The 13,263-nt window shown below is 35.5% G+C and overlaps 1 protein-coding gene across 3 annotated transcripts in view; it reads right to left on the minus strand.

Moving 5' to 3' along the window:
* Positions 1-1,071: 1,071 nt before the first annotated feature.
* Positions 1,072-13,263, minus strand: part of GTF2H1 (general transcription factor IIH subunit 1) — a 31,526-nt gene continuing 19,334 nt past the window's right edge. For 2 of the 3 annotated variants that reach the window (XM_036426736.2, XM_036426735.2), the window contains 8 exons: positions 12,107-12,234; positions 11,912-11,999; positions 8,653-8,741; positions 7,933-8,050; positions 6,501-6,591; positions 5,947-6,062; positions 3,926-4,018; positions 1,072-2,038 (listed from right to left, as the gene is read on the minus strand). In XM_036426736.2, coding sequence (XP_036282629.1) covers positions 1,952-2,038; positions 3,926-4,018; positions 5,947-6,062; positions 6,501-6,591; positions 7,933-8,050; positions 8,653-8,741; positions 11,912-11,999; positions 12,107-12,234 — 810 coding nt within the window. In that variant the 3' untranslated portion in view covers positions 1,072-1,951. The remainder of the gene's footprint in view (positions 2,039-3,925; positions 4,019-5,946; positions 6,063-6,500; positions 6,592-7,932; positions 8,051-8,652; positions 8,742-11,911; positions 12,000-12,106; positions 12,235-13,263) is intronic. The other variant, XR_006740903.1, reaches the window with a different exon arrangement.

The raw sequence follows: 13,263 nt of genomic DNA on the forward strand, positions 1-13,263 counted from the left end.
TTTGCTCAAATTTTCTTACCTAATGGGCAAGGTCTCAATTTCTGACTTTCACATACAGAGCCATTAATGTAAACTGATTTCCCAACCTTTTGGCACCATTGACCCTTCAATCTAATAAATACACTGTTCCCTTAACACACTGGGGTCTTTCCAAGCCTTCATCCCTTCATTATTCTTTTCCCTATTCAATCTTCAAGGCTCAACTACAATGTCACCTCTTCAGTGGAGCCGACTCAGCTCCCCCCGTTTCTCTTTTATGGCTTCACTGTATTTATCACTTAATCTTTAACAGAGCATTTTGCTTCTTTACATCTGCCTTCCCCACAGACATACTCTTCTATTTCTTTTCATTTATTGATTTTTGGAGAGGGAGGAAGTTGGGAGAGACAGAAAAACATAGATTTGTTGTTCCACTTATGCATTCATTCATTGGTTGATTATTGTATGTGCCCTAACCGGGGCTTAAATCTGCAACCTTGGTGAACTGGGATGATGCTCTATCCAACTGAACTATTTGTCCAGAGCCCATACTGTTTTATTTCAAACATTTTTCTATCTACTCCATGGCTATTACTTAGAGTGCTTGTGGTGATAACACATTTTAAAAGTAATTTGTAAAACTGTAAGATCTGAGGGATTACACAATTATTATCCTGATATGAAAGAAATGGGAGGAATGAAGCAGAAAGTGATGTTGCCTCTTTCCTTTTACTTGTTCAAAGTCTGAACAGGGTTTGACCTACTGTAGCCATTATATGAAAGGTAACTAGTTTGTATAACGGCTTTAAAAAAGAATGAATAGCCGTGTGCAGCGCACCCAAGTAAATATAAAACATGAGAAACCACAAGATGTGTTACAGTTAAAAGATATCTATAAAAGTTTTACTTTTTTCCTGTAACTTTTAATATAAGACATCTAAAGTCTTAAACAGTTGATCCTATTAGGGACAAAATAGGGCACAGCATGGATTCCAGAAACAAGAACATTTTTTTTTTTTTGTATTTAGGCTTTTCAGCAATGATTATCAATTTGCCATAGATAGTAACAGTCAGATACTGGAGAAAAGGAGATATGAGAAACATCTTTTATTTTTCTAAAGAAGTGAAAATAAGTAAGATCTCTTATATTTCTCACTCTTAAGATTTTTAAACTTTAAAAATGCAATTTTTTTCAAAGCACATGCCATCTTTAAAAAAAATCTTAGCAATGTACATTTGCACTCAAAAGAACATGCAGCACCATTGTCTTCTGACAAAATTCTGCATAAAACCTCACACAACTTTCTGCAAATTCTGTTCCCTCTTTATCATTTAGGGACTTAAACCACAAACATTCAGTGCAATATTTATTGTTTCTCATTTCCGTAGGAAACAGGACCAATGATGTCTTCTGAGCACAACTGTTTCCTGATGGTTGAGCAACAGTCTCCCTCTTTAAAGGTCTCTCTCTAACTCATTGATGTACGGTACAAACGAGGACCCAAGCGGAGGATGGAGGAGAAATACTTAAGGTGTACCCTGTGCCATAAACTTAGAAAAAATTTTATACAGAAAACAACAAAAATCTTAGATTTTATCAACGCACCCTTTTAAAAAGTGTTTTTTTTTTTTTTTTAGATTTCTGAAAGCAGCTTAATATGAATCAAAAGCAGTTCCTGAGTAACTGCAGTAAACAGTGTCTTTTTAAAAAATATATTTATATATATATATATTTGCAACTTAGCTCATTTTGGTTCTGCCTTAATTTACCTCTCCAGCTTTTAGTTTAATCAGTTCCTTTCCTTTCAGTTCACAATGTGCAAGTACAATAGCACCAGCTCTGAGAGTTGGTGTGGTGCAGACGTTTCTTGCACTTCTGTTGATCATCTGCAGGTCTGTCAGGTTAGGTTTCCAGAGTCACTGCAGGTCATAGTTCTTTCAATCTCACAAAACCTGTAGAGCCACAGACACCTCACGTTTTCTTCAGCAGACGTCGTGACTGCCACGTGTGGAGCTTGTTGTAGGCTGTCTGGAGCATCTCTTCTATGTGACTTACCAACTGAAAAACATAGCAGGATATTTAGTCAACTGGGCTGGGAAGTCAATGCCTCTGATTCAGATATGGCATGTACTTCAGAGTCAGTTTCAAAGCTCACTTGCATTTCCCCAATAAGGCAACGTGCAAGCCCCCTGTGAAGGTGTTATCACACACATTTTGTACAGAAAATTGAGACAATGGGGTACAGAAGAGGTTGGACATTCACCTGTTCTGTCTGGGTTGTAATGTCCGCCCTACAGAACATTTGAAAAATGCCTCATTCCCCTGAAGATTTTGATGTAGCAGGTCTTAGACAAGACCCAGGAATCTTTGATTTTCAAAAGTTCCTGCAGTTAATTTTGCTGCATAGCCAATCTTGTGAAGTATTTTCCTATGTTTTTTAGGGCCTTTCCAGCTCCAACATTTCAGGATTCCATAACTCAAATTATAGAAAATCTAAATGGTTTCAATGCTTCACACAAGTACCAGGTCATACCTTAGGCCAGCACTTTGTATCTTGAGTAGAAAAATTTTTTCCCCTCAACATGGACATAACCAGAAGTCAATAGGACCACATTGGTCTAAGCTAATGAAGATTCCGGAGGTAGAATGTCTTTGGAATATATAGACATTTTTTATGTGGTTGGAAGCAAAAGTCTTTTAAAGTCTCCAAGTCAATTCTGGCAGTATCGGAATAAAAACCAGGAAACCCTAAATTCTTTTAGCATGTCAATGACTTAAATCCAATCTGAGGTAGAGTTAAAAAACAAAAAACTCCTATTTACGTCAGTTATTTTGTGTGTGTGTGTGTGTGTGTGTGTGTGTGTGTGTGTGTGTACACGTGTGTGTGTTATTTTGTTCTGTCTGGAACTAAAATGATACAAAAATCATCCTTGCCCTGCTGCACAAAGATACTCCAAGCTGCTTTTCTGGCAACTAATATTGTTATATTTTGAGAAAAACAGCTTAGAATTTTTAGGGTATAAAGACTTACTAAAAACCTAACTGATGCAGATTTTTCAGCTTTCAATTATAAAACTTCTCTTTTTGATTATCCTATTTATGGAAATACTGAGTTCTAAGTTTGTATAAACTATTTCCTCTATCATTTCTGAAAGTATTTGCATAACATACACAAAAACCATCTTTTGTGGTTGCTCTAGTCTTGCATTAAAAACAAAGCTAAAAATCCTGGGCATAAAGTGACACTTTTCATTCAGTACCTCATTCAGTATCCCACCCTGAGGTCAACCATCAGGGCTGTTGAATTTACTATCACAGAGCAGCAATTTTGCCTTCATTGCGTTGCTAGGTTTGTGCTTACTACTCTGATTTTCAAAATATTTCCTTCTTGTTGTTGTTATTAATCCTCTATTGAGGATATTTTTCCATTGATTTTCAGAAAGAGTAGAAGAAGACAGTGAGAGACAAACATTGATGTGAGAGAGACACATCCATTGGCTGCCTCCCACATGCGCCTAGACCAGGGCCTGGGATGGAGCCTGCAACCAAGGTACATGCCTTTGACTGGAATCGAACCCCTCCTACACTCTAACCATTGAGCAAAACTGGCTAGAGCAAAAATAAATTTTTTAGGAATACACATGTAGGTTTTAAGTCTATAAAGAAAAGCATGGAGATGATTATTTGAAATGCCTCATTAGTCACGGCCTTGGGAGAGTGTGAGTAGAGGGTAGGTAACTGCCAGGGACCCTCAGGGAATACCTACGTAATGTCCTAGTTCTTACTGTGATTGGTGGGCACACAGATATTTATTATTTTACAGTTAAAAACAGTATTCTGAGTAAGAAAAAAATAATGTATTCTACTCATTTAATGAAAACAAAGTTAGTATCATTTTACTGCATAGAAAAAGAAAATCAGGCCAAAATCAGATTGTTGCCTTACATTTGTGCTTAAATACTGTCTTCGAATTTTTTCTTGGAATGGGCAGAGCTTTGTAACCTGGAATCGTTCCAAATTACTTTTCATTTTCACTACCTACAAAAGATGAAAGAAATAATGAATTACAGAACAATCTCAAAGCATTTATAGAGATCAAGATAAAAATACACAAAGGAAGGTTACTTTATTATTATTTTTTTAAAGATTAATTGGTTCCACCAGGCAGAGAAGATAATTAAAAATTTAAAAGTAAAAGAAGTCTATCCTCAAAATAATGGTTGCTGTAGGAAAAATTTTAAAAATGCAAAAGGTAGAAAATAAAAACATACTTATTATATAGCAACATTCATAGATCACTAACACTTTGGTCTATAACTCATACCCTTCTCAACATTTAAAATTTATTTCATTATTATTATTATTATTTTTAATTGTCTAAAGTTTTACATATGTCTCCCTTTTCCCCGAATGACACTCCCCTACCCCCAGCCATTCCCACCCTGGGCAAACCCCAGATGCATGCATACAAGTCCTTTCGTTGCACCTCCCCTGCCATTTGTTTCTGGATCTATTTTTGTTCATCAAATTATGATGATCATTTTATCTCACATATAACTGAGATCATGTAATATTTATCTTTCTCCAACTGGCTTATTTTGTTTAGCATAATGCTCTCCAGTTCCATCCATGCTGTTGCAAATGGTAAAAGTTCCTTCTTTTTTATAGTGGCGTAGTATTCCCTTGTGTAGATGTACCACAGTTTTTTTAATCCACTCATCTGCTGATGGGCACTTGGGCTGTTTCTAAATCTTAGCTATTCCTTCTTGACATTTTTTGTGCATGTGTATAAAAGTATATATGCAGAAAATACACAGTGCATACTATTTTAAACTTTCACTAGGTTTAATATGAACATCTTTCAGTCATTACACACTCATCCAAGTAATCATTTAAAATAGATGTATAGAAACATCAACGATGAAAGGGAATCACTGACTGGCTGCCTCCTGCACGAGCCCCAACCAGGAGGAGGAGCCTGCAACTGAGGTTCATGCCCTTGACTGGAACTGAACCTGGGGCCCATCGGTCCACAGGCTGATGCTCTATCCACTAAGCCAAACTGGCTAGGGTTGGGTTAAGTCATTAAAAAAAAAAATCATTTTAAGTTTTTTGTTCTTTTGCAGATTTTAGATGAAAATGTTCTTCCACTGTTCTTTAAAAAAAATATTTTATTGATTTTTTTACAGAGAGGGAGGGAGAGGGATAGAGAGTTAGAAACATTGATGAGAGAGAAACATCTATCAGCTGCTTCCTGCACACCCTCTACTAGGGATGTGCCCAAAACCAAGGTACATGCCCTGACTGGAATCAAACCTGTGACCCTTCAGTTAACAGGCCGATGCTCTATCCACTGAGCCAAAACCAGTTAGAGCTCAAAGTTATCTTCATTTGAGTACTAGTGAGTATGAAAATTTCCTTAGGTTTATTGGGCCTAAGTTGCCTGTTAATATCCTTTTGCCTATTATTTTTAATAGCGCATTTGTCTTTCTCTTAAAAAATTTAAAGAATAATCTATATAGTAAAACTACCATTAGTACTATACTTTTCTATTTGCCAACTTTCCTTTAATTGGTTAACAAGGTTTTAGTGTTAAATAGCTAATACTATACTAGTCATCAATCTCAGCTTAGATTTCATTACTCCTAAAATGTGTACCAAGTAATTATTTATACTGATGTGACTTGTTTTAGGACTTTGTTCTTTAATCATTCCCAGTGGCTTAGAGGTAAATACAAGTTTTAAGATACATGATCATATGTTATGAACTGGTCTGGACCTAAGTTTCTTTAAAGCTGTATCAATACCTACTTCATAAGGATTTTGTGAAGTTTAAATAACATGTGCAAAGCAGATATCCACTGCCTTTCACATAGTAAACATTTAATTCATCTTTCCGATTTCACACTAACATCTCACTGAGTCATACTACGATAACAGTTGGCTGTGTGTGAACGGGCTCAGACCTTTTCTTCCAGGAATGGCGTGTTGACAGGAAAGCAGGACCAGAAGTGCCGGAGAAGTTCCCCAACAGCCACATACAGGTGTTTCAGTTCAGACTGAATATCATTTGGCACCATCTCTGCAAAAAAAAAGGCCCATGGGATAAAAGCTATTTTCCCGTATGCATAGTTTCAGAGAGAAGGACATGCATTCTTTGCCAATGTCAAACCAGGATGTGCTATTCTGAGATATGTTACTGATTTTGTGTCTGACAGATCAGAGTTTAAATTCCTTTGGGATTCTGGGAAAACTTTTAGGTTTCCCTTTAGTCTAAGAGGTAGGTGAGGAAAAAGGAAAGTTTTTAGGATGATATAGGGAGACTACAAATGTGTCGCTTTTTATAAAATTAAAACAATTCTGAAATCAAAGTTATTGTCTAGATATGTTTCAGGATCTGGATGCATAAAAATTACAACAAAAAACATCCCAGAAAATTTCCAAAGAAACACCAATAAAATTTAGCCTCCTCCTTTCAAATTGCTCTTTAGATAGTAATAGAAGGTAGTGTAGCACATACGGTTTATGGCTTGCTGTGTCCCTCCCTGCATAAGTGCTCCTCCAGGTGACAGTGCTGTGATGGTGCTAGTGGCGGCACTACTTGAGAGAACCTGAAAGAAAACACAGAAGTAGTCCCCCTCTTTTTTGCCATCTTTCTTACTTAACATTTCAGATTTATAGCAATGTGTCTAGTAAGTCTTACTACTGTATCAATATATAATTTATAGCAACCAGAGCGAACTACTACTTTTTACACAGAAACACCGTCTGTGTAGAAAGTGAATACATAGCAATCTTCCAGGAATACTAGGAAGTCTACAGGTACCCTAGAACTCACACACTTTTGCCTTGTCAAACCTTTTCTTAAGCACCAATTCAACCTAACTTATGAACTCTTACCATTGAAGATAAAATTGAATTTAAGGAAAAGAAACAAGCAAAACAACATGTATCCTTTAAAAAAAAAAATATATATATATATATATTTTATTGATTTTTTAGAGAGAGGAAGGGATGAGAGAGAGACATCGACCAGCCACCTCCTGCACACCCCCTACTGGGGATGTGCTCGCAAACAATGTACATGCCCCTGACTGGAATCAACCCTGGGACCTGTTAGTCCGCAGACCGACATTCTATCCACTGAGCCAAACTGGTTTCGGCAACATGTATCCTTGTTGGCAGCTGAGGTTAGGGGTGAGGGAGGGGAACCAACACAGCAGAAATACATCATTTATTACCAAAAAAGTGAATATACTTAGTTAAAAGAGGAAAGAATGTATTCTGCACTGTGTCAGTATCAACATTCAGGGACATAACTGACCTATCTACTCAATGAGCACCCACAAGTACCAGGCACTGTGAGAACCGCTGCTGTAGAGCCTAAGACCATCAGAAAACACAGATATTTACATTATGATTCATAACAGTAGCAAAATTACAGTTATGAAGTAGCAACGATAATATTTTTATGGTTGGGGTCACCACAACATGAGGAACTGTATTAAAGGGTATAAAACTGGTATAAAACAAGGTGATGAAATAAAAAAATACTGAAGGCTTGACAGAAATTGATAATCAACTAAAGTATAAATAAGGGTGGGAAAAATGAAGAATAGATAATGTAGTATATATTTGTTTTATATATTGAGGTCATGCAGAATAGAGTGATGACCAGAAGATTTTTCTGGAAAGATTTTACCAACAAAACTGTGTATATGGAAGGAAAAATTAGCAATCACAAAAGTCATTATTTTTCATTATCATCTTGTCTTCATATGCTTCTTGAATAAGCCAAATTCCCTTTCTATCTCTTGATTTTTTCAATTTATTTAGTAGAAATATGTTTTTAAACACAATTAAAATATTAGTTATATAGTTGAATTCGGTTATGCACATAAAGTAATCGTGTGTGTGTGTATTCTGGTTTTCAAACAATATAAATAACCCACCTGAGTTAATTTGGGTGTATAAGCTTCCATTTCTTGTCTAATACTTTGAAAAGAATTAATAATATCCTGACTTGTTGCATACTGTAGTGATTGGATTGGAGTTGGACCATGATAATACCTAAACATTAGCAAAGAAGAAAGAAATTACACAGAATAAAGATGCTCAACATTTGTCTTTTAAATATTTTAGCAGTCTCAAGTATAACATTCCCTCAAAGCAAAAAATGATAAGTTAATAAGATTTCAATAAAATGATTTACTTCATAAAAGGACTGTAAGATGAAAACAGCACAGAGAGCCAAAATTTACTTTCTTGGTTTTGATAATTTAGGATCCTTTCCCGAGATGCCAAAAGTACATTTTTAAGAAAAAAGAATACTGTACTTTTATGGTAATAAACTAATTAAATTTGAATATTATAATATATTCTGTAATACCTTGTGTTATACAAATATCCTGTCTCAATTTAATTTTTAAAAAAAATATATTTTATTGATTTTTACAGAGAGGAAGGAAGAGGGATAGAGAGCTAGAAACGTCGATGAGAGAGAAACATCGACCAGCTGCCTCTTGCACACCCCCTACCGGGGGTGTGCCTGCAACCAAGGTACATGCCCTTGACCGGAATCGAACCCGGGACCCTTCAGTCCACAGACCGACGCTCTACCACTGAGCCAAACTGGCTTTGGCTCAACTTAATGTAATATTGACCAAACTTACCTATCAGACTTCTTGAGGTTTAGTGCAATTGTTTTTAAGGAATTATTTTTTCCCAAGTCTTCATATTCAATGGACTCCTGTAACTTCGCCTATAATTATTAACATAGATTTTAAATCATAACTTTTCCTTGTAAAAGTAATGAACATGACTGATAGAGTAAAACTGTATGAAGTCTTCATACCATGAACTTCACTTCTAGAGATGATGATGTACAGGTGGTTGAATCCATTTTCTCATCAACCAATTAGAGAGAACACTTGTTTTCCTACACTCCAACCATTCTAATTACTACTAAAGTTTTAATTTTTGACAATTTGGTAGGTAAAAATGTATATTTTAACTCCCCCCCCCCCAATAAATGACTAAGTTATACTTTTTCTCCAATTTAGTATTTGTTTTTCAATTATTTCCTTTTTGCTTATTTTTTTTTTGTGGATTAATTTTTGCTTAAATCTTTGATCCACTTGGAATTTATTTTGGAATAAGGAGTAAAGTAGGTAATTTGGGTTTCTTTTACTAAATTATTAATGGGTCCTCCCAACTCCATTTGTAGAATAATCTTTTTCCCACTGATTCTGAAATGCTATGTTTATCATATATTTAATTCCTCCTAATATTTGGATTTACTTATGAACTCTTTTTACTATTTTTTAATTGATTTTTTTACAGAGAGGAAGGGAGAGGGATAGAAAGTTAGAAACATCGATGAGAGAGAAACACTGATCAGCTGCCTCCCGCATGCCCCTCACTGGGGATGTGCCTGCAATTAAGGCACATGCCCCTATCTGGAATCGAACCTGGGACCTTTCAGTCTATAGGCTGACCCTCTATCCACTGAGCCAAACCAGCTAGGACTATGCACTCTTTTTAAAGAATAATTTCCTTTTTAAAATTTATTGATTTTTGAGGAGGAGAGAAACATATCCTTGGGTGAGGATTAAAACATTCTAGGTTATTAAATATTATCACAAAAAGGATAATTTGAACATTTAGTATTTTAAATTGCCCCTATTTTAAGACTCTGTAGTTCTCTAGTAGTATAGGAATAAATCTGATTTCAGAATATTTAGAGTAATAGATCCATTAGTCCCCTCTTACCTAGAGTCAGCCTATTTTATACTTCCTCAACTTCATACCTTTTAGCCAACTTCAAGGCATATTAATGTCATTACTTTTCACATATGTCAAGCTCATTTTGATTCCTGCTGTTGCCCTTACCTAAGCTGTGCCCTATCAAACCTCCCATAATAACCCAAATCCTAAACTTCTGCCAGAGCATAGTTAAGTCACACTTTCATACTTAACTGAAAGCTCCATAAGTATGTAAGAAATCAAATACTTCTGAATCTCTCATCCTACAAAATCCTTTGTAGAACAGAGGCAACTCTTGACTTCAAAGAATATCTAGAACTAGCATTTATTATTCAACATTGTGAAAATCCACACAGTGATTTGTGACAACTCTTTGACTATCAAAAATTAACTCTACTTAGTGCAAGAGTTTGTAAAGTAAAGCATCACTTCCTAGATTTCTTCTTTAATACCTATAACTTACATTTTAGTTTCACTTTATTTCCTATTGGCTTTGTTAATTTTAAAGGTTCAAATACCTGCACAAACATATTATCAAAATATATTAAAGTATAAGACTCACTCACAACCCCTTTACAGAAAGATTACCATTTAGCGTGCTTTAAAAAAAAAAATATTTTATTGATATTTTACAGAGAGGAAGGGAGAGAGATAGAGAGCCAGAAACATCGATGAGAGAGAAACATCGACCAGCTGCCTCTTGCACACCCCCTACCGGGGATGTGCCTGCAACCAAGGTACATGCCCTTGACCAGTATCGAACCTGGGACCTTTCAGTCCGCAGACCGACGCTCTACCACTGAGCCAAACTGGTTTCGGCTAGCGTGCTCTTTTAAAGGACTTTTAAAGTCCATAAACTTCTTTTTCCCACATGAAATTATCGTATACAATCTAATCTGTGAACTATTCTATTCTGTTCATTCATTCATTTTATATTCTCTTTGGTTCCTATTGTAAATAACAACTAGTATACTTTAAATTTTGTTTTGTAATTATTATTATTATTTTTTATATTTGGCTTACCTACAGACACTAAACTCTTTGAATACAAGAACTGTCTTATTCATTTTGATTCCCACCATCTAATATTTTAGGCAACTCAAGAGTTTTTTGAACTTAATGTTTTATAAAATGAACTATTGTTATGCATATATTAACTATTTTTAATTCAATATATCATTAAACCATTTAAAGTCTGTAATGACCGCAATGATCTTCATTATATGGATGTACCACAGATAATAGGATGTTTGCCATTTTCTCTGTTATCTATAATAAAAGCATAATATGCTAATTAGACCGGATGTTCTTTCAGGTGAAGCTGGGGCTGTGAGGGAAGCCTGGGTTCTGGGTGCCAGAGAGTAGCAGGTGCCAGCAGCTGGCGGGGGGAAGGAAGGCCTACTCTTGCATGAATTTAGTGCATTGGGCCTCTAGTAATGTTACAATGAGCGTTTGTAACTAAATCTTTGCACATCTTTATTAAAAAAAAAAAAAAAAAGTCCAGAAGTAGAATTAAGGACATAAACTTTTAAAATGTCAATACATATTACCCTATAAGAAAGCTTTATTATAATTTATTTTACAATAAAGGGAGGAACTTAAGAACACACACAGAGTAATAACCCTAGCAGGGTGGCTCAGTTGTTTGGAGTGTTTCATACACCAAAAGGTTGCAGGTTCGATCCCTGGTTGGGGAGCATACAGGAGGAAAACAATTGATGTTTCTCTCCCACATTGGTATTTCTCTCTCTCTCTAAAATCAAAACATATTCTTCAGTGAGGATATAATAAAAAGACATATTTAGCCTTCAAATGCCAGGTTTAATGTGAGGGCCAAATCCTATCTTTTAAAAACATTATACACAAACCTTCAGTTTTTCTTTCTCTCACTGCCTTTGTTGAATACTCTTTCCCAGAAAACAGAACTATATGTCAGTATGTGCATGAGAAAACACAGCAATAACAACAGTTAACAGACTTGAGTCCATGGAAAGCTGGCTGGCAAGCCAAATTTAAAAATTTCTTCAATTTAAGCCAAATGCTTAATGTGTTGGTTAGAAGAACTAAGTCATTTGATATAATCAAGTGTCACATAAAGTACTAGCAGTTATACATAAGGAATCTGAAGAAACCTAAACCCTAAAGTTCCCAACATTTTACCCATACCCTTTTGACTGCTGGCTGAAAGCAGTCTGCATCTCTGGAATTTCCATCAATGCTGCTGGGCTCACCATTTTGTTCATTTTGTGCTTCTCTAAAAACAAGAAAAAGAAATTGATGTTAAAAACCACAGAACAGAAACACAACTCATTTTGACTATCTTGGAAAGCTCAGCCACTGCACCTTGCATGTATACTTAACTGTTTCCTGAGACCTGCTGCTAGGACCATGGCACTGTGATGGTTAAATCTCTTGATGATGGCAGCATTACTATTCTCCTTTATGGATTTAGAATTAGAAGTAGATGGCACAGAGGATATGCCATAGCCCTACAAGAAACAATTCAGTAGATTAAAAATCAAAATAAAGTTTTAATTTTCTTATGTTACATATTTAACTGAAAAAAAAAAATTTCTGTATGACGGGAACACTACTAAATATTTATAGGCTAACATTTAAAAGTGACAATATGCACACAAAAATTAAGAAATACCACTACTCGTTTACCATCAACAAAAAGTCTTAACTTGAACTTGCATTTTTAAAGAGTAATTTTGGACTTAGCAAAATATTAAGTAACAAAATACAGTGAAAAAAAGCATGGACTTTTGAAGTCAGATAGCGATGAAATAAAATTCTGACTTCATCACTTTTCCAATATTAATCTCGGCTAGCTCTGTAAAATAGGTATTTGGAGACAAATGTTATAAACAAAACAAAACAAAAAAAGAGAGGGTGCAATAATGTAGTAACTGGATTGTGAAGAGGAACTATTTTATATAGGGAGGTTAGAAAAGGTCTCTCTGGAAAAGGGCCATTAGAACAGATATCTGAAAAATGGGTGGAAGCTAGTTAGGTAGAAGAGCAGGAAGAAGGAACAGCAGGTGTAAAGACTCTGGGGTAGAAAAAGCTTGGAACAGATCTGAAGGTCATTATGTCTAGAGCAGAATGAGGAACTAGTCCAAATTGAAAAGTAGGAGGTAAAGGCCAAATCAAGAAGGGCCTTGTAGGAATTTTGATTTTATTCTATGTTCAATAAAAAGAAATTGAAGAGTTTTACATAGTAGAACATTCTGAATTTATTTATAACTCTTACTCCTAGGAGAGAATGATCTATGACAACAAAAGTGGAATTAGAAAGAACAATTAAAAGGCCAATGCAAGCAATGAAAGCCAGAGATGGTGGCAGTCTACAGCAAGAGGGTGTAAGTATCTGAAGGTCAAGAGATGTAGACAGACTAGAGATGACTGTAGAGGATTTGTTAACACAAAATGAATGCTGAAGATAAAGGATGGGAGGGAGGGGGATCAAGGAGACCCTTAGGTTTTGGCTTGAGCTAGTAAGTTCATAGTATGTT

The sequence above is a fragment of the Pipistrellus kuhlii genome, unplaced genomic scaffold (assembly GCF_014108245.1).
Source record: "Pipistrellus kuhlii isolate mPipKuh1 unplaced genomic scaffold, mPipKuh1.p scaffold_m20_p_9, whole genome shotgun sequence".
In the NCBI taxonomy this organism is placed as follows: domain Eukaryota; kingdom Metazoa; phylum Chordata; class Mammalia; order Chiroptera; family Vespertilionidae; genus Pipistrellus; species Pipistrellus kuhlii.